This window comes from Pinus tabuliformis, chromosome Q (assembly GCF_031772625.1).
Source record: "Pinus tabuliformis cultivar Carrire ecotype Pingquan chromosome Q, CPIR1, whole genome shotgun sequence".
NCBI classification, from domain to species: domain Eukaryota; kingdom Viridiplantae; phylum Streptophyta; class Pinopsida; order Pinales; family Pinaceae; genus Pinus; species Pinus tabuliformis.
In genome coordinates, this window is record NC_142296.1 from 1126783538 (window position 1) to 1126805099 (window position 21562).

Here is a 21562-nt window from a genome sequence, read left to right on the forward strand (position 1 = left end):
TTTTTTTTTTTTTTTTTTTTTCTGCATATTTCAGTTTTCAGCAGTTAATAATAGCTGGTTTTCAGAGTATTGTGAGTACAGGTATCTTGCTCACATGCTAGGGTTTGAATGTTGAGGGTTTCTGGAATAATGGCAGGTATCTCCATTATTCCTTGAATTCTAGCAGCATTTCTTGCCCTCTTTATTGATGTTTGCTTGAGGTGTGCAGGAGATCTTTAGGTAAAAGGTACAGGTGGGCGTTTGGGGAAGTTCTAGGCTGAACCAGCCGACTCCCACTGGCTTTTCTGTGCAGAGCCCAGCTGATTGTTCCCTGGGTTAATCATTCAAAGTTTCTTTTTCTGTTTTACATTGAGAGATTCTCTTTCTGTTCACAGTGAAGTTCAGAATTTCTGATATATTGAAAATATTGCTGCTCTTATTGTTAAATCTGGCTGTGTAGGGGCCAAAATCTGTACATTAATTAGCTGTTCTAGGGTTTCAAGTTTATTTTTTGGCAGTTTTCATTAGGGTTTCTTCTGAAGATTCGATTAGGGTAATTTTTGAAGGGCTTTACTTTAAAACTTTGCATATATCTGCAGGGTTTTGTATTTTTGTGTTTTCAGCTACAGGGTTTTTATCAAGAGCAAATTTTTGAGTCAGCTGTCGAAGAGCATTCCTGGAACCTGATCGTCAATATTACTTGCATTACATGAAATCAAAAACAGTGGAAAGCCCTCAGCTATCGAAGCCGTAGCATGCATCATTTCGAAACCGAAAGCATACGCTGTGGTTTTCCTGGGCAAATCGCTTCATCAGCTGAGGTTTATCGTTTCAGTTACTGCGTGAACAGATCCTTTGAAAAACGACTGTGCAAGAAAAAACGTCGATGTATTTGGCATGAAATAGTATTGAAGAATCCAGTTGTGAATTTGGAGGCATCGGTTCAATCAGAAGCACGTGCTGGGGTTGTCTGAGCCGCGATCCGTGCATATTCAAAACCTGTTCCCTTTCTCAAATCCGCATCCAAGGAGATCCACGTCATATGCATTGCAGAAATCGCATTTTTTTTGGTGTGAAAAGGGCATTCGCGTGGGCATCAAACCCTACTCACGCCGGCAGCTAATTTCGATTTGATCTGCGGCTCAATTTATCTGCCATTTCCAAACGTCGATAGTCTCCAGGTCACGTATTTCCTCCGGTGGCTGAGTATCAGCGTTTTCCAGGTAAGTCGATGTTGGCTCTAGTCATTCCGCAGCATCCAGCGTGGGTATTTCTCTGCCGTTGTCCAACCTCAAAGCTTCACCTGCATAACCCTCTCCGCCTGCTAGCTGTGCCCTGGTCGTTCTCGTTTGCGCGTTTCGATTCATCATTCTCTAAGGTCATACGAGTTGTATTTAGGTTTTTTACGTTTTGATTTAATTCTTTTCATTTAGATTATAACGAATGCCCCTTTTTTTTTATATATTTGTTAGCCTTACGTTTTAGAATGCAATTTCGATTTAGGCTTAGTTTAGTTTTAATTAGATCCAAGTTTCGTTTAGGATATAGATTAAATTTCAATTTTAGATTTATTCCATAGTTTCATTTTTATTACGCTTAAATTGTATCGTGAATAATTTTAGGATATTTGTGTTAGTTTAGAGTTTCCTTTTTTTATATATAGTTGGATTTCATGTTTAGTTTTAGATTTTGTTATGAAAAATAAAAAAATAAAAAGATTCAATTTTTTTAGATTTTGGATTTAGTTTTAATTTTTAGTTAAGTTCTCATTTATAATTTTTTTTTAACTTAGATTAATTTTAATTCAAGTTTTTTTAGATTTTAGATTAATTTTAATTCAAGTTTTCTTTAGATTTATTTGATAATTTTTTTTTTTTTAGATTTTATTTAAAAAAAAAATAAATAAAAAAAAAATAAAAAATAAAAAATAAAAAAAAAAATTGAAGAAAGCATAAAAAATTTTTGGAAAATTTTCTTCGTCAGATCCAGTTATTTTCGGGAATTATCATCTTTCATGCTGAGATCTAAATTTTCAAGTCGAGATGCGAAATTGATATCTGGTTAACGGTTTATGATTCGTGGTGGTTTAAAGCATTCATTTTTTTAAAAATTCTCAATTGCTGATGATAGATGATTGTTGTTCATGGTCCATATTTTTATATCATTTAATAGGTAATCGTTTTAACCACAATCTCTTAAGGCACTGGTCTGCTAAATTAATTAAATCTTTTAAGTGCTTATCTCAATCGTGTCTCGTGTCTCCCAACCAACTAGTCGACAGTTGGTCTCATCATCTCACAGGGTCTACCCCCCTTAGCCGCGGGAGACAGGCTTAAACGGAGGGATCGGGGATCAGAGTGACAGCCCCCGGTCTGAGCGTTGTCGTGTCAATCCGCGTGACAACATTTTTTGGCGCCGTTGCCGGGGACACTTTGTTCTCGGTGTTTCAAACGACAATCATTCATCTTCTCATCTTTCTCATCTCTCAGTTGAGCTGGCAGATTCAATATTTTGGCATCTTTTCATCACGTATCAGCAGTACCTCTTGGGTTTGTTTCCTGTTTGGGTGGCGACTCCATTTTTCTTATTTTTCCCAGACAAGAAGCCTACCGCATATCTGTTTGTTGATTGCTTCTCGGATCTTAGAATCAGATTTGTTGTTCAAGTGGCGACTCCACTTCTTTCATCTTTTGATTTTCTTGAGCAAAGATCTAGTTCTATCATCCCTTATTGTTCATCATGGATTATTCATTTAAACCATGTCGTTTTACTCACCGTCTCCATGATTTTCCGAAGGAGGCCCTTCCTGAATTGCCTATTTTTTCAGATGGTGATCCAATCGCTGCTAAAAGGCATATTGACTTGTTTATTCGCTTCATGATCATATATTGCAGACCCCCTCAGTTTCATCATGGTGATATCAAAATGCGTCTATTTGTCCTTTCTTTAGAAGATGATGCTTTGAATTGGTTTAACAATTTTCCTAAGGATTCTTTCTCTTCTTTGGCTGATATTATCAATGCTTTTGAAGATAGATATGGTTATCCAAACAGCTTGCCTTCTTCCTCCAAAATTGTGCAACAGAATGTAAGTAATTTGATAGGAGGTCCAGCTGAAAGATCCCAGGACAATTCTTCATGTCAAAATGTGTCATCCACCGAAAATATTGCAGATCAAGTTCATGATAGTAAAAAACCAGGGACAAATGACAATGAAAAAGAAGAGCAAAAACAAATTATACGAGATCTAATGATGCTGGTAAGAAATATGGAAATCAATCAAACTAATTATGTCAATGATGTGAAAACTTTATGCACTCACCTGGAGAAACGTAATAGAGAGTTGGAGGTCACTCAAAATCAGCATGCTAAGGAAATTGAGGCCATAAAAATTAAATATGAAACAGAAATTAGAAGCATGCAAAGCAAGATGTCAGTCTTAGAGGAAAATATGGTGACCATGAAAGCTGATCATGATAGGGAAATTGACTCTATGACATTCAATCATAACAATCAGTTGGCTGACATGCAAGCGAATCATAAAGAAGAGGTAAAATTCATGCAACATTGCTTGATGGACATAAAGGAAAAGAATGATAAGGTAATAAAACACATGCAAGAAAACCATGCCATGCAAATCAGCGCTATAAGGGATGAATGCTCTAGTCAGATGGATGCCATTAGAATACAAGTTCAAAAGATTCAACAATGGTCAGATGATAAGAGAAACCAGGAGCCTTCTCATTTGCCGCAACAAGTTCCATCTTACTATGAGGAGGTCATTAAGTGGATAATTGAAGGTGATCCAGATAAGCTTAAAAACGATAAAAATCAGATGCAAGACACAAAAAGACTTAGCATGCATATCTTACACACTTCATCTGATAGTTTCGAAACAGAAAGTTGCAGATCATCAGTAATTCATCCTGCCAGAAAGAAGAAGCATAAGAGAAAGAAGATTAGACGAAGATTTGATGCATCAGACGGCCGCGAGCAGCTTGATTTTCGGATAGGAAAGAGTCCTACCATATGCAAAATTGGACATGGCACATCTGACAAGCAGCCGACAGATTTGCCTGAAAGCAGGCAAATGCTCAGTATGCACTATATTGAACACATCTGATGCCATGGGGCATCTTTTGTATTGTATTTCTATCCCTACTCCTTGTCTTTTCAACATTTCATTTCTGTTTTTAGGATTAGATTTACTTTTCATGTTATTAGATAGTCAATAAATGAAGATCTTTTATCTTTCCTGTGCTTAACGTATATGCTGATTTTTGGATGGACGCTATTTATTTTTGTGTTGTATGGATGCAGATTCTGGATTCTCACATTCCTGCAAGCAGCAACGTGTCCCCAAGTAGAGCCAGATGTTGACCCCTACTGGTCAACTACCCATGCAGTGCACCCCGTTTTTTCTTGACAGAAAGAAGCAGCACCTGATCAGCATGTCCGTGCCATCCTACCATCATCAGCAACTTGATCTTTTTTTTGTAAACCTAGTCTGCATGTATGAATTGTAAATAATCTAAGCAGATCAGAGTCATGTATGTAAAATTGCCTAGGTGGACCTAACTTTCTATGATAATCTATGTCCCGGAAGGTTTTTCGTCTCACCGATCCATGGATCGGCAGAGTTTTCCTTCAAACCTGACCCCAAAGCCGGGATGGATTTTGTCATTAGAACTTTAGGAGAATCCTAGTGAGTTAATCTGCTAGATTATAGTTGTGTCGCAGAACTGGGTGTTTTGTGAGGGTCTGTATTAAATGAGTTTGTCCCTTAAGATGTAATTTTGTAAAAGTCATGATGTAATGTGTCCTGAGGGTCGAGAAATGTTTTAAATCCCCTCATGAGTCCTAAGTCCTAGGTCCTAGGTGATGTCTCCGAAGGCTTAGTTCAATGATCCATTTTAAAATGAATTAAAAAATTAAAAAATGAATAAAAATAATAAAATAATAAAAAATAAATAAAAATTATAAAATGGAGCAAAAACCCTAACTAATAAAATAATAATATTTTAAGTTAATAAATCGACGGATGAGATGAAGAGATGTCTTGATCCTCATCAACGGTCGAGATCATTTCTACATGGATCACTCGAACTAGCCGTTAGGATCATTTCCTTTATATAGGGTCTTAGGGAGTCATTTGAGATCATCTGATCTGTGAGTCTGGACTGAAAAAGCTCTCTTGTAATCTGATTTTCTGGTTAATAAAAAGACTTTGGGGTTCAAAACTGGCTGGTGTTACTCTCCGGAATTGCTGTGAGATGATTATTTTTTTTTTTTTTTTCTGCATATTTCAGTTTTCAGCAGTTAATAATAGCTGGTTTTCAGAGTATTGTGAGTACAGGTATCTTGCTCACATGCTAGGGTTTGAATGTTGAGGGTTTCTGGAATAATGGCAGGTATCTCCATTATTCCTTGAATTCTAGCAGCATTTCTTGCCCTCTTTACTGATGTTTGCTTGAGGTGTGCAGGAGATCTTTAGGTAAAAGGTACAGGTGGGCGTTTGGGGAAGTTCTAGGCTGAACCAGCCGACTCCCACTGGCTTTTCTGTGCAGAGCCCAGCTGATTGTTCCCTGGGTTAATCATTCAAAGTTTCTTTTTCTGTTTTACATTGAGAGATTCTCTTTCTGTTCACAGTGAAGTTCAGAATTTCTGATATATTGAAAATATTGCTGCTCTTATTGTTAAATCTGGCTGTGTAGGGGCCAAAATCTGTACATTAATTAGCTGTTCTAGGGTTTCAAGTTTATTTTTTGGCAGTTTTCATTAGGGTTTCTTCTGAAGATTCGATTAGGGTAATTTTTGAAGGGCTTTACTTTAAAACTTTGCATATATCTGCAGGGTTTTGTATTTTTGTGTTTTCAGCTACAGGGTTTTTATCAAGAGCAAATTTTTGAGTCAGCTGTCGAAGAGCATTCCTGGAACCTGATCGTCAATATTACTTGCATTACATGAAATCAAAAACAGTGGAAAGCCCTCAGCTATCGAAGCCGTAGCATGCATCATTTCGAAACCGAAAGCATACGCTGTGGTTTTCTTGGGCAAATCGCTTCATCAGCTGAGGTTTATCGTTTCAGTTACTGCGTGAACAGATCCTTTGAAAAACGACTGTGCAAGAAAAAACGTCGATGTATTTGGCATGAAATAGTATTGAAGAATCCAGTTGTGAATTTGGAGGCATCGGTTCAATCAGAAGCACATGCTGGGGTTGTCTGAGCCGCGATCCGTGCATATTCAAAACCTGTTCCCTTTCTCAAATCCGCATCCAAGGAGATCCACGTCATATGCATTGCAGAAATCGCATTTTTTTTGGTGTGAAAAGGGCATTCGCGTGGGCATCAAACCTTACTCACGCCGGCAGCTAATTTCGATTTGATCTGCGGCTCAATTTATCTGCCATTTCCAAACGTCGATAGTCTCCAGGTCACGTATTTCCTCCGGTGGCTGAGTATCAGCGTTTTCCAGGTAAGTCGATGTTGGCTCTAGTCATTCCGCAGCATCCAGCGTGGGTATTTCTCTGCCGTCGTCCAACCTCAAAGCTTCACCTGCATAACCCTCTCCGCCTGCTAGCTGTGCCCTGGTCGTTCTCGTTTGCGCGTTTCGATTCATCATTTTCTAAGGTCATACGAGTTGTATTTAGGTTTTTTACGTTTTGATTTAATTCTTTTCATTTAGATTATAACGAATGCCCCTTTTTTTTTTATATATTTGTTAGCCTTACGTTTTAGAATGCAATTTCGATTTAGGCTTAGTTTAGTTTTAATTAGATCCAAGTTTCGTTTAGGATATAGATTAAATTTCAATTTTAGATTTATTCCATAGTTTCATTTTTATTACGCTTAAATTGTATCGTGAATAATTTTAGGATATTTGTGTTAGTTTAGAGTTTCCTTTTTTTATATATAGTTGGATTTCATGTTTAGTTTTAGATTTTGTTATGAAAAATAAAAAAATAAAAAGATTCAATTTTTTTAGATTTTGGATTTAGTTTTAATTTTTAGTTAAGTTCTCATTTATAATTTTTTTTTAACTTAGATTAATTTTAATTCAAGTTTTCTTTAGATTTTAGATTAATTTTAATTCAAGTTTTCTTTAGATTTATTTGATTATTTTATTTTTCTTTTATTTTATTTATTAAAAAAAAAAAAAAAAAAAAATTTGAAGAAAGCATAATAAATTTTTGGAAAATTTTCTTCGTCAGATCCAGTTATTTTCGGGAATTATCATCTTTCATGCTGAGATCTAAATTTTCAAGTCGAGATGCGAAATTGATATCTGGTTAACGGTTTATGATTCGTGGTGGTTTAAAGCATTCATTTTTTTAAAAATTCTCAATTGCTGATGATAGATGATTGTTGTTCATGGTCCATATTTTTATATCATTTAACAGGTAATCGTTTTAACCACAATCTCTTAAGGCACTGGTCTGCTAAATTAATTAAATCTTTTAAGTGCTTATCTCAATCGTGTCTCGTGTCTCCCAACCAACTGGTCGACAGTTGGTCTCATCATCTCACAGGGTCTACCCCCCTTAGCCGCGGGAGACAGGGTTAAACGGAGGGATCGGGGATCAGAGTGACAGCCCTCGGTCTGAGCGTTGTCGTGTCAATCCGCGCGACAACAGGGCCTTCCAAAGTGATATGTGAACAAGATTCATTCAATGGAGGGTTTTGATTCCCTTAATTAATAATAACTGTAACTTTCTCAACAAACTTTAGGAACATACTGTCAAATTCTCCCTTGGTCACATATTTGTTCCAACAGTTTTTAGCATCACCATCTGTTCTACCTCTTCTTTTTGGTGTCCTTGCTTGATTGATTGTGTGAATCTCTAACCACTGCTCTAATAACAACTTGCTAGGTACCTATCTCTAAAATGGCACGACAATTGCAACTATAGAAGTGACCAGAAATAAATAGGAAATATAATAGAAGTAAAACTCATTGACAGAAATAAATTTTAAAAAGGCACAAAAGATGGGAGCATCTGTGCACTGGATTGGGTTGCACTTGCAAATCCAAATTATATAGAGGAGGAGCTCTGTAATGAAGCCTTTTTAATTATAATGATGAAGTGAAGTGATAAACATTACACTGTGTTGACCACTACCAGTCAACTACCCATGCAGTACCCCCCCCTTTTCTTGGCAAAAAGGGGCAGCACCTGATCGACGTGTCCGAGCCATCCTGTAGTCATCAGCAGTTTCATCATTTTGATTGTAAACCCAGTCTGCATGTATTAATTGTAAATAATCTTAGCAAACATGAGTCATGTATGTAAATTGCCTAGGTGGACCTAACTTTCTGATGGTAATCTACGTCCCGCAAGGTTTTTCGTCTCACCAATCCATGATCGGCAGAGTTTTCCTTCAAACCTGACCCCAAAGCCGGGATGGATTTTGTCATTAGAACTTTAGGAGAATCCTAGTGTGTTAATCTGCTAGATTATAGTTGTGTCGCAGAAACTGGGTATTTTGTGAGGGTCTGTATTAAGTGGGTGTGTCCCCTTAAGATGTAATTTGTAAAAGTCATGATGTAATGTGTCTTGAGGGTTGAAAATGTCTTAAATCCCCTCATGAGTCATAAGTCCTAGGTCCTAGGAGATTTTTCCAAAGGCTTAGTTCGATGATCCATTTTAAAATGAATTAAAAAATTAAAAAATTAATAAAAATAATAAATTAATAAAATAATTAATAAATTAATAAAATAATTAAAAAAATTTAAATTAAAAAATGAAATAAATAAAATATAATAAAAAATTATAAAGTAAAGCAAAAACCCTAAATAATAAAATAATAATATTTTAAGTGAATGCATGCAAAATATTATTTTTTAATAAATCGACGGATGAGATCAAGAGATGTCTTGATCCTCATCAACGGTCGAGATCATTTCGACATGGATCACTCGAACTAGCCGTTGGAGGCATTTCCTTTAAGTAGGGTGCTAGGGGTCATTTCAGATCATCTGATCTGTGAGTCTGATACTGAAGAAGCTCTCTTGTAAATCTGTTTCTGGTTAATAAAAGAAGACTTTGGGGTCCATATCCTGCTGGTGTTACTCTCTTGAAATGCTGTGAGATTGTTTAAGTTTCTGCATATTTTATTTTCAGCCATTAATAATAGCTTATTGTAGAGTAGTGTGAGCACAGGTATCTTGTTCACTTGCTAGGGTTTGAGTGCTGTTAGAGTTTCTGGAGTAATGGCAGGTATCTCCATTACTTTTTGAGACCTAGCTGCATTTTTGCCCTCTTTACTGATGGTTGAAGTGAACTGTGCAGGAAAGCTCTTACTAAAGAAGACTGTCGGGCGTTAGGGGAAGTTCTCGGCTGAACCAGCCAACTCCCGCAAGCATTTTTTGCTGAGCCCAGTTGGATTTGATCCTGGGTCTATCATTCGGTTTATTTTTCTAATTTGCATGAGGGATTTTCTGAAGTTCTTCACAGTGACAGTCTGAAATTTCTGTTCTTTAAAATATTTCTGTGCTTATTGCTGAATCTGGCTTTTGAGGGGCCAAATCTGTAAATTAAATTAGCTGTTCTAGGGTTTTAATTTTTTTTTGCTTTATGCAGTTTTTATTAGGGTTTAGGGTTTTTAGGTTTCATTTTATCACATGAAAAATTTCGAAATCATTTTTGGCAGGTAAATCAGATTTCACCCGTGGCTCCCATGCCCTGTCAGTAGCTACCACTTTATCGATGCTGCCGTGCCCAGAACTGGCTCAGATTCGATTTCAATTGACACCGTTCCAGCCATTTCACCTGCACCACGATTTGGGTTTTTCAACACTCATTAAATCTGCAAAATGTCTGTGTGCATGTGAGGAGTCCAAGCTGTAAAGAGATATCAGATCAGAAGGGGATTCAAAGAAGGATCGATTTCAAATAGTTTTCTAGCCGCCAACAGTCACAGTGAGAAGCTCAGATCTTAAAATCGAATTCATCCTGTATAATCTCAGAAACAATCTGCGCCATCGACTGTGTCTTTTTTGGGAGATTTCTCTGTCGTTTATGCACTTCTATAGCGTCATCGGGCCAGAGGAAGCGTGCTTTCAAAGTTGCATTTTACGTAGCTGAGACTTCCATTTATCCGCTGTTAGAATTCTGGTAAGGTCGCATGAGGTTTCATGGCTTGAGCCCACCGTGTCGTGCGTGGAGGTATTCCGCCATAGTCACTGTCGATCCAGCTGAAATCCATTAGCAGGCCACGACTTCTGGTATTCCTCAACTCGTAAAAGCCGTGGATCGCCTCGTCATAGTTTGCAGCACGTTAAATCCTCGATGGCCAAGCATTCTCCAGCGAAAATAGCTTTCTACGCACGCAGTCTCTGACCTGTTATTGACTCTCCGCCGTCGTTCGCAGACTCGCCACAGGTATCGTATATATAAAAGGTATTTGCGTGGTTGCATAGTTTAGGTAGGGTTGGGTAGCTTGAATGCTATCGCAGGGTTTTTCATTTTTTTTAGTTTTAGTTCGATTGCCTTACGTTTTTTTTTTAAATTGCATTTTTATAAAAAAGAAAAAAAAAAGAAAAAAGGGTTAGTCGTAGGTTTTAATTAGTTTTTTTTAGACTTAAGTTTATATTTTTGTATAGTTGGTGTTTTAGATTTTAGTTTGGTTAGACTTTGGTTTAATTTTTTAGATTTTAAATTTTTTAATAAATCGTTTAGTTTTTTTTATAGATTTTTATTATATGAAAATAAAAAAATAAAAAAATAAAAAAAATAAATTTATTTACTTTTAGTTTTATTTTTAATATAGTTTAGTTTTTAGAATAATTTCTAGTTTTCATTTTTAGATTTTCTTTAAAAAAAAAAAAAAAAAATTTGCGGAAAATTATTTTTGCCAGATTCAGTTGTTTTCATGATATATCTTTCACGCTGAGATCTGGATTTTCAAGTCGAGATACGAATATGATATCTGGTTAATGGTTTATGACTCGTGGTGGTTTAAAGCATTCATTTTTTTTAAATTTTCAGTTGCTGGATATCGTTTTGGTCATTCTAAGAGCATTGTGATTTAGCTGATGACAAATGATTGCTGTTCACGGTTTATGTTTCTATAATCATCTAACGAGTAATCGTTTTAATAACAATCTCTTAAGGCACTGGTCTGCTAAATTAATCAAATCATTTTAGTGCTTATCTTAATCGTATCTCGTGTCTCCCAACCAACTGGTCGACAGTAGGTCCTCATCATCTCACAGGGACTACCCCCCTTAGCCGCGAGAGACAGGCTTAAACGGAGGGATCGGGGATCAGAGTGACAACCCCCGGTCTGAGGGTTGTCGTGTCAATCCGTGCGACAACATTTTTTGGCGCCGTTGCCGGGGATACTTTTTTCTCGGTGTTTCAACGACTTTTCATTCATCTTCTCATCTTTCTCATCTCTCATTTGAGCTTGCAGATTCAATATTTTTGGCATCTTTTCATCCCATATCAGCAGCATCTCTTGGGTTTGTTTCTTATTTGGGTGGCGACTCCATTTTCTTATTTTTCCCAGACAAGAAGCCTCTCGCATATCTGTTTGTTGATTGTTTCTCGGATCTTAGAATCAAGTTTATTGTTCAAGTGGCGACTCCACTTCTTTCATCGTTTGATTTTCTTGAGCAGAGATCTAGTTCTATCATTCGTTTCATCCCTTATTATTCATGGATTATTCATGTAAACCATGTCGTTTTACTCACCGTCGCCATGATTTTCCGGAGGAAGCCATTCCTGAATTACCTATTTTTTCAGATGGTGATCCTATCGCTGCTAACAGGCATCTAGACTTGTTTCTTCGCATCATGATCATATATTGCAGACCCCCTCAGTTTAATCATGAAGATATCAAAATGCGTCTATTTGTCCTTTCTTTAGAAGATGATGCTTTGAATTGGTTTAACAGTTTTCCTAAGGAATCTTTCACTTCTTTAGAAGACATTGTTGATGCTTTTAAAGATAGATATGGTTATCCAAACAGCTTGCCTTCTAAAATTGTTGAACAGAGAGAAAGTAATCCAGCTGTTGAAGAAAGATTTCAAGATCAGAATGTGTCATCAACCGGAAATATTGCAGATCATCATAGTGGAAAATCAGGGACAAATAATAATGAAAGGGAAGAACAAAAGCAAATTATACAAGATCTAATGATGCTGGTAAGAAATATGGAAAGCAATCAAACTAGTCTTATCAATGATGTTAAAACTTTATGCACCCACCTGGAAAAACGTAATAGGGAGTTGGAGGTCACACAAAATCAGCATGCTAAGGAAATTGAGGCCATGGAAACTAAATATGAAACAGAAATTGGAAACATGCAAAGTAAGATCTCAGGATTAGAGGAAAATATGGCGATCATGAAAGCTGATCATGATAGGGAAATTGACTCTATGCAAAACAAGTTATTAACTATGGATGAGGAAATGACTATCATGACGTTCAATCATAATAATCAGTTGGCTGACATGCAAGCGAATCATAAAGAAAAAATAAATTTCATGCAGCATTGCTTGATGGACATAAAGGAAAAGAATGATAAAGTAATAAAAGACATGGAAGAAAATCATGCCAGGCAAATCAGTGCTATAAAGGTTGAACACTCTAGTCAGATGGATGCCATTAAAATACAAGTTCAAAGGTTTCAGCAATTGGAAGATGAAAGAAACCGGGTGACATCAATAGATCAGGAGCCTTCTCATTTGCTGCAACAAGTTCCATCCTATTATGAGGAGGTTATTGATTCAATTGAAAGATGGTTAATTGAAGGTGATCCGGATAGACTTAAGAATGATAAAGATCAGATGCAGAATAAGGAAAGACATATCACGCATACTTCATCTGATAGTTTTGAAACAGAAAGTTCCAGATCATCAGTAATTCAACCTGCCAGAAAGAAAAAGCGCAAGAGAAAGAAAATGAGAAGAAGATTTGACGCATCAGACGGCTGCGAGCAGCTTGATTTTCGGATAGGAGAAAGTCCTACCATATGCAAAATTGGACATGGCACATCCGACAAGCAGCCCACAGATTTGCTTGAAAGCAGGCAAATGCTCAGTATTCACTTTATTGAACACATCTGATGCCTTGGGGCATCTTTTGTATCGTATTTCTAACCCTACTCCTTGTTTTTTCCGCATTTTTTAGGATTAAATTTACTTTTCTAGATAGTTAATAAATGAAGAGCTTTCATCCTTCTTGTGCTTAAATATATATGATGATTTTTGGATGGACGCTACTTATTTTTGTGTTGTATGGATGCAGATTCTGGATTCTCACATTCTTGCAAGCAGCAACGTGTCCCCAAGTAGAGCCAGATGTTGACCACTACCGGTCAACTACCCATGCAGTACCCCCCCCTTTTCTTGGCAAAAAGGGGCAGCACCTGATCGACGTGTCCGAGCCATCCTGCAGTCATCAGCAGTTTCATCATTTTGATTGTAAACCCAGTCTGCATGTATTAATTGTAAATAATCTTAGCAGACATGAGTCATGTATGTAAATTGCCTAGGTGGACCTAACTTTCTGATGGTAATCTACGTCCCGGAAGGTTTTTCGTCTCACCGATCCATGATCGGCAGAGTTTTCCTTCAAACCTGACCCCAAAGCCGGGATGGATTTTGTCATTAGAACTTTAGGAGAATCCTAGTGTGTTAATCTGCTAGATTATAGTTGTGTCGCAGAAACTGGGTATTTTGTGAGGGTTTGTATTAAGTGGGTGTGTCCCCTTAAGATGTAATTTGTAAAAGTCATGATGTAATGTGTCTTGAGGGTTGAAAATGTCTTAAATCCCCTCATGAGTCATAAGTCCTAGGTCCTAGGAGATTTTTCCAAAGGCTTAGTTCGATGATCCATTTTAAAATGAATTAAAAAATTAAAAAATGAATAAAAATAATAAAATAATAAAATAAATAAAATAATTAATAAAATTTTAAATTAAAAAATGAAATAAATAAAAAATTATAAAGTAAAGCAAAAACCCTAAATAATAAAATAATAATATTTTAAGTGAATGCATGCAAAATATTATTTTTTAATAAATCGACGGATGAGATCAAGAGATGTCTTGATCTTCATCAACGGTCGAGATCATTTCAACATGGATCACTCGAACTAGCCGTTGGAGGCATTTCCTTTAAGTAGGGTGCTAGGGGTCATTTCAGATCATCTGATCTGTGAGTCTGATACTGAAGAAGCTCTCTTGTAAATCTGTTTCTGGTTAATAAAAGAAGACTTTGGGGTCCATATCCTGCTGGTGTTACTCTCTTGAAATGCTGTGAGATTGTTTAAGTTTCTGCATATTTTATTTTCAGCCATTAATAATAGCTTATTGTAGAGTAGTGTGAGCACAGGTATCTTGTTCACTTGCTAGGGTTTGAGTGCTGTTAGAGTTTCTGGAGTAATGGCAGGTATCTCCATTACTTTTTGAGACCTAGCTGCATTTTTGCCCTCTTTACTGATGGTTGAAGTGAGCTGTGTAGGAAAACTCTTACTAAAGAAGACTGTCGGGCGTTAGGGGAAGTTCTCGGCTGAACCAGCCAACTCCCGCAAGCATTTTTTGCTGAGCCCAGTTGGATTTGATCCTGGGTCTATCATTCGGTTTATTTTTCTAATTTGCATGAGGGATTTTCTGAAGTTCTTCACAGTGACAGTCTGAAATTTCTGTTCTTTAAAATATTTGTGCTTATTGCTGAATCTGGCTTTTGAGGGGCCAAATCTGTAAATTAAATTAGTTGTTCTAGGGTTTTAATTTTTTTTTGCTTTATGCAGTTTTTATCAGGGTTTAGGGTTTTTAGGTTTCATTTTATCACATGAAAAATTTCGAAATCATTTTTGGCAGGTAAATCAGATTTCACCCGTGGCTCCCATGCCCTGTCAGTAGCTACCACTTTATCGATGCTGCCGTGCCCAGAACTGGCTCAGATTCGATTTCAATTGACACCGTTCCAGCCATTTCACCTGCACCACGATTTGGGTTTTTCAACACTCATTAAATCTGCAAAATGTCTGCGTGCATGTGAGGAGTCCAAGCTGTAAAGAGATATCAGATCAGAAGGGGATTCAAAGAAGGATCGATTTCAAATAGTTTTCTGGCCGCCAACAGTCACAGTGAGAAGCTCAGATCTTAAAATCGAATTCATCCTGTATAATCTCAGAAACAATCTGCGCCATCGACTGTGTCTTTTTTGGGAGATTTCTCTGTCGTTTATGCACTTCTATAGCGTCATCGGGCCAGAGGAAGCGTGCTTTCAAAGTTGCATTTTACGTGGCTGAGACTTCCATTTATCTGCTGTTAGAATTCTGGTAAGGTCGCATGAGGTTTCATGGCTTGAGCCCACCGTGTCGTGCGTGGAGGTATTCCGCCATAGTCACTGTCGATCCAGCTGAAATCCATTAGCAGGCCACGACTTCTGGTATTCCTCAACTCGTAAAAGCCGTGGATCGCCTCGTCATAGTTTGCAGCACGTTAAATCCTCGGTGGCCAAGCATTCTCCAGCGAAAATAGCTTTCTACGCACGCAGTCTCTGACCTGTTATTGACTCTCCGCCGTCGTTCGCAGACTCGCCACAGATATCGTATATATAAAAGGTATTTGCGTGGTTGCGTAGTTTAGGTAGGGTTGGGTAGCTTGAATGCTATTGCAGGGTTTTTCAATTTTTTTAGTTTTAGTTCGATTGCCTTACGTTCTTTTTTTTTAAATTGCATTTTTATAAAAAAAGAAAAAAGAAAAAAGGGTTAGTCGTAGGTTTTAATTAGTTTTTTTTAGACTTAAGTTTATATTTTTGTATAGTTGGTGTTTTAGATTTTAGTTTGGTTAGACTTTGGTTTAATTTTTTAGATTTTAAATTTTTTAATAAATCGTTTAGTTTTTTTTATAGATTTTTATTATATGAAAATAAAAAAATAAAAAAATAAAAAAAAAGATTTATTTACGTTTAGTTTTATTTTTAATATAGTTTAGTTTTTAGAATAATTTCTAGTTTTCATTTTTAGATTTTCTTTTAAAAAAAAAATTTGCGGAAAATTATTTTTGCCAGATTCAGTTGTTTTCATGTTATATCTTTCACGCTGAGATCTGGATTTTCAAGTCGAGATACGAATATGATATCTGGTTAATGGTTTATGACTCGTGGTGGTTTAAAGCATTCATTTTTTTAAAATTTTCAGTTGCTGGATATCGTTTTGGTCATTCTAAGAGCATTGTGATTTAGCTGATGACAAATGATTGTTGTTCACGGTTTATGTTTCTATAATCATCTAACAAGTAATCGTTTTAATAACAATCTCTTAAGGCACTGGTCTGCTAAATTAATCAAACCATTTTAGTGCTTATCTTAATCGTATCTCGTGTCTCCCAACCAACTGATCGACAGTAGGTCCTCATCATCTCACAGGGACTACCCCCCTTAGCCGCGGGAGACAGGCTTAAACGGAGGGATCGGGGATCAGAGTGACAGCCCCCGGTCTGAGGGTTGTCGTGTCAATCCGTGCGACAACACACTGTATTTATATCATTTGGTATGCTTATAAGTTATAACATAAATAGATATAAAAAAGAAGAAAAGATTGGGGGCACCTACATGACCAAGTGGATTGCACTTAAACAAATCTAACTTGTATGGAGGAAGAGATCTCCAAAGAATCTTTGTTGGTTATGTTAATGAAGTGATAAAAGCAACAAAAGAGGGAAAAGCCCCTATTTATGCAAAAAGAAAGTGAAACGCTAACTTAAAGCCTTTTACAATCCTTGAAATATGATAAGATAAAAAGCAAAGACTGAAACGTTATTACAGAATCACGAGCTTACATATGAAATGGCTCATGTTCATAAAATCAAATTGCATCATAAAGTTGCTGTGGTTAAGTGCAAAATAGTCATTGTAAACCACCTATGTTTTTCATGGGAATTGGGGGCACCCACATGACCAAGTGGATTGCAGTAAAACAAATCTAAATTGTATGGAGGAAGAGATCTCCAAAGAATCTTTGTTGGTTGTGTTAATGAAGTGATAAAAGCAACAAAAGAGGGGAAAGCCCCTATTTATGCAAAATGAAAGTGAAATCCTAATTTAAAGCCCAAGCTACTTGTAAATCCCTGTTACTTGAATAGGACCTTTTACAATCCTTGAAATATGATAAGATAAAAACCAAAGACTCAAACGTTATTACAAAATCATGAGTTTACATATAAAATGTCTCATGTACATAAAATCGAATTGCATAATAAAGATGTTGTGGTTAGGTGCATAATAGTCATTTTAAACGGCTTATGTTTTTCATGGGAGCAAGAAGCTCTTAATAGTTTGTCTTCAAGCCCTTGTTTCAGTGTCAAAGGCAGAATTTCTTTGCCAACTCAAGCAGACACTCAAATAAAAAACCCAACAATGCTTATGAATGTATCTTTATATGCCATGAATCCATTAGGGACTTATTACTATGTTCGGATACATGTATTTGGCCTGAAATTACCTCTGAAAGGATTATTTCCTGCACATGTTTTACGGAATTTAAAGGGCCAGATGTTACAATTAGCTGGCAAAAATTGCAAGAAGACTCGTTTCCTCTAATTTTTACCAGCTACAGATGACACTTATGTTTATCTTCTTTTTCGATCGGCATGAAACATTGTTGAAGAAGAGTCAAAAGACATAATAATCTCTCAAATGTTTGTTTTGCAACCATTGAAACGGATGTAATCTTATGCTATTTTGGGCCATTTGCATGTAGTGATTTTACTTGTATGTCGTAATTTTTATGATAAACTTCCATTCCCATCTTCTATTTCATTGTAGAACTTTGTTGTTTTCTCATGTTGATTCTATGCTTTCAACTGTTTGCAGGTCTTTACAGAGGAATAGTCCCAGCCATGACAGGATCAGTGGTTTCTGGTGCAACATATTTTGGATGCATAGAAGGCGCAAAGGAATGGCTGTTTTCTAGAAGACCTGATTTGTCTAGCCCTTGGTTTACTTTTGTATCAGGGGCATCAGGTGGGGCTTTTTTCCATTGATAATCAACATTTGTTCTTAATTTCTCTTTCTTTCTGTTATAGTTGCCTAGTTTTCTCTAGACTTTTAATGTTTATTTGCTTCTTATTACTTAGTAATGAAATCTGTTGCTGCAAATTTGAATTGTGATTCAAAACATGCGTTAGGAATCCAGGAACTTTGTGCAAGTTCGCAAGCTTTAAAAAACTAGCTATGATAGTTATCTTCCTACAAGAGTAGTCAGTGTAGTAAATGTCATTTCGGGGAATATATTGCTGAGGGTCTGGTAGCAAACTTATCAGAAATATGAGGGAAATGTTGAAAATATCAGCAAGAATAAGCTTGGACCTGAAAAACTCATCTTGGCAAAATTGGAAACTGGATCTAGGTGGATCTATAAAGTATTGGCAATAGCGTGTTCCTTTTCTTGTTAGGGCACTGCTGAATGGGCAATGTTATATAAAAATTAGTTGGTTAAGTAGTTATTAGCTATGATCATGCCCATTCACCAAGAGGCACCTTGGTTTTATACCACCCTGGTTTTATCTTTGATCATGCCCTTTGCCTAATAGCTACTTAACTAACTAATTTTTATATAACATTGCCTTCCTCCCAAAAAAATCTTTGTCCTCAAAGCATGCGTAATGATGAATGTTGTTGATGAAATGGTTCAATCTCCCAAGAAACTTCTTCTTCTGGTAAGTCCTTCCACTTGATCAAGTATTCCTTGATTACACGAGATAGAAGCTTCTTTTCAGCATCTTTTGCTTTTTGTCTTGCTACTTTTATTGACGTAATGTCATGAAGCTCAAGTTCTACTCATAGATGAGTTTTAAGTCCGGAGATGTATGATTGAATTAGACGGGATTGAAGTTCAAATCTTGGTTTCATGACTAAGGGGTTCTCTCAAAGAGAGGGAATTGACTATGATGAGACATTTTCCCCTATAGCCAGGGATTCCTCCATAAGGGCTGTGATTTTCTATTGTTGTAGAGATGGGTTGGAAGATCCATCAAATGGACATCAAGACGACATTTCTTAATGGTGTGATTGAGGAAGAGATTTATATAGAGAAACTAGAGGGTTTTGCAGTTCATGGGATGGATTCCCACGTATGTAGATTGAAGAGAGCATTGTATGGACTCAAGCAGGCACCAAGTACATGGTATTCCTAGATAGACAACTATTTGCTAGGCTTGGGCTTCACCAAGAGTAATGCTAACTCAAACTTGTACTACATGTTGGTAAGGGGAGAGCCACTCATTCTTGTGTTGTATGTAGATGACATGTTTCTTATAGGTTTAGAGAAGCTCATTGTAAATTGCAAGAGGGGTCTTCCTTCGGAGTTCGACATGAAGGATATAGGGTTGATGCACTACTTTCTGGGGTTAGAAGTGTGGCAAAGAAATCAATAGATCTTCCTTGGACAAGGGAAGTACTCTGTGGAGATCTTGAAGAGACTTGGGATGCAAGATTGCAAGCCTATGGCTATGCCAATGGTGATTGTTACCCACCATTTTGTGGGTGATACCCCTTGGAGTTGTTTTTTTCCAAGATGGTCCTCAGCAGGCAGCTAGTAGCCCCTTACAGCCACTAGCTAGCTCATTGTGCCATTTCTCCGTCACTTGAGCCCACCATGTGGTCCCTTGCCCATCTTCCATGATCGTATGTTTAAAGGTGGGCCTCTCGAACCTAAAGGTTGCCTTGTCAGTTGGCCATTGAGTATTGTAATTTTCTTATCATGGACACTTATGGGCATGGATTAATGGGGCGATTCAATGGAAAGAATGGGCTAGGTCTATCTTCTTGTCTCCTATACCCCTTTTGGATATTAACCTTGGATTCTAATCCTGTGGAATCTCTTTTACTGACCATTTGGCATTAGGGATGGTATTTCACGAGAAACCCTGATTTTGGTTGCGTGGTCCAGCTCCCTTATCTGCATATATTACCCCCTTTCCACTCATTATTACCCCATTCATCATTTCTCCCTCCTGGGTCCACATTCCTCCACTAGGTCCATATAGGGTTAGCTCACCCCTTCCCCTTGCTCGCACCTTGGGTCAGGCCTAGAATGATGCCCTGGAGGCTGATGCAGCTAAAAGGAAAGATAAAAGCATATCTGGCCACATTCAACAGGAAAATGTACAACAAAATGCAAAAGATGGCCGAGACAAACATGTTTAGCATGTGGGAAAAAGCCAATACATGAGCTCTACCCCATCACCATGGCCATCACCTTTGTTCCTACAGGTTCTATGAGCCTCCATCATATAGGAACCCATGATTGTCCCAATCCTATAGTGGGCAATGAACTGCCCTACCCTAAAAGGGGGTATCCACCGCTATATCTCATACATCATGCTCTTACCCCTTGAGCCCTGAGCAGTTAATCAAAGAAAATCATAAAAAGGCAAGAGGCATATAACGAAGGGTGGAAAAATCAAGGTCGGGGCACGTCATGTACCACGATTGCTCCCTCCAATATGTTATAAACCCAAGTGTGGGCTTCCCCTTTATTGGCTACCCTTGTACCCTAACATGTGGCACAGGGATGCACCTTCTCATCCCCTACTTCATTCACCTATATGTCACATGCCACCACCTTTTGAAGGATGTACCTTGAACATATTATCCCCTTTAGAAGTAGAAACCACCTAATATGATACTTGGTTAACCCCATTTAGTTGAGAGACATTGGCACATCCCGAAACCCATTATGGAAGGGCAGGCCATTATGAAGTCCCCACCTGTGCACCATGGTTGGTAAGCTCATTTACTTGATTTCTCTAATGACTTGTTGTACTGGAGGGCTAGGGGACACATTGGATCTTATGTAGGATTGCAGATGGTCTCCATCTTGGGTTTGGTCTCCCTATACAAGGTCCTAACGCTCCGGAGGGCTACATTGGCACATGTAGGGTGTCCGTTCAGAGCCATGGGCCTCCACAGCAGTAGACAACACTCCATGGATCCCCGAGGATGTCTAGAGATTGCTCGAGATTTTCCTGTTGGACGAGGAAGATGCACCTGGTTCGCCTCTGCCCAACCAGCCCCACAGTGTACCATGCACTTGGCAGCTGACCCAAGACTTGTAGGATGATGTGGCAACACCTACACCATCATCATAGCCGTTACAGATAACCTACAAGCACCTTCGACTCATTTGGAGATCCATGAGGTCATTATTGTGCCCCCACACCCACCAGGAGCACCACAGGTTTATTGTTTGGAGAACAAGGGGCCAACCCCTTGTCCATCACTTTTGAGGGTCCTATTATTCATTATGGCACCTATGGACCTCATCAGGCCTCTTGGAGGGCCCTACGAAATGTATTATTTATCATTTGACCTCTTAAGAGGCTAATTATTTCATTTGTGAGCTAGTTTGGCGAGCTTGTCACCAAAAGTTAGGTTATTAGCACATTATTTTTTTTTGGGCTTATGTAGGCCTAGGAGACTAATTCGAACTCCTCATTAGTGTATAAATACAAGTGAGATGAGTTCATTTTCTCATCATCACTTTGGATTGGATCTCTTCTCTCTCTTGAGAATTTCATACGTTTTCTTGGAGGATGAATTGGAGCTTTATAGATGAATTTTGA

The 21562-nt window shown here is 37.6% G+C and overlaps 1 protein-coding gene across 2 annotated transcripts in view; it reads left to right on the forward strand.

The window, feature by feature from the left end:
- Positions 1-21562, forward strand: part of LOC149223504 (uncharacterized) — a 239862-nt gene that overhangs the window by 200906 nt on the left and 17394 nt on the right. For both annotated transcript variants that reach the window (XM_089385847.1, XM_089385846.1), the window contains one exon: positions 17811-17960. In XM_089385847.1, the coding sequence (XP_089241973.1) occupies positions 17811-17960 (150 nt within the window). The remainder of the gene's footprint in view (positions 1-17810; positions 17961-21562) is intronic.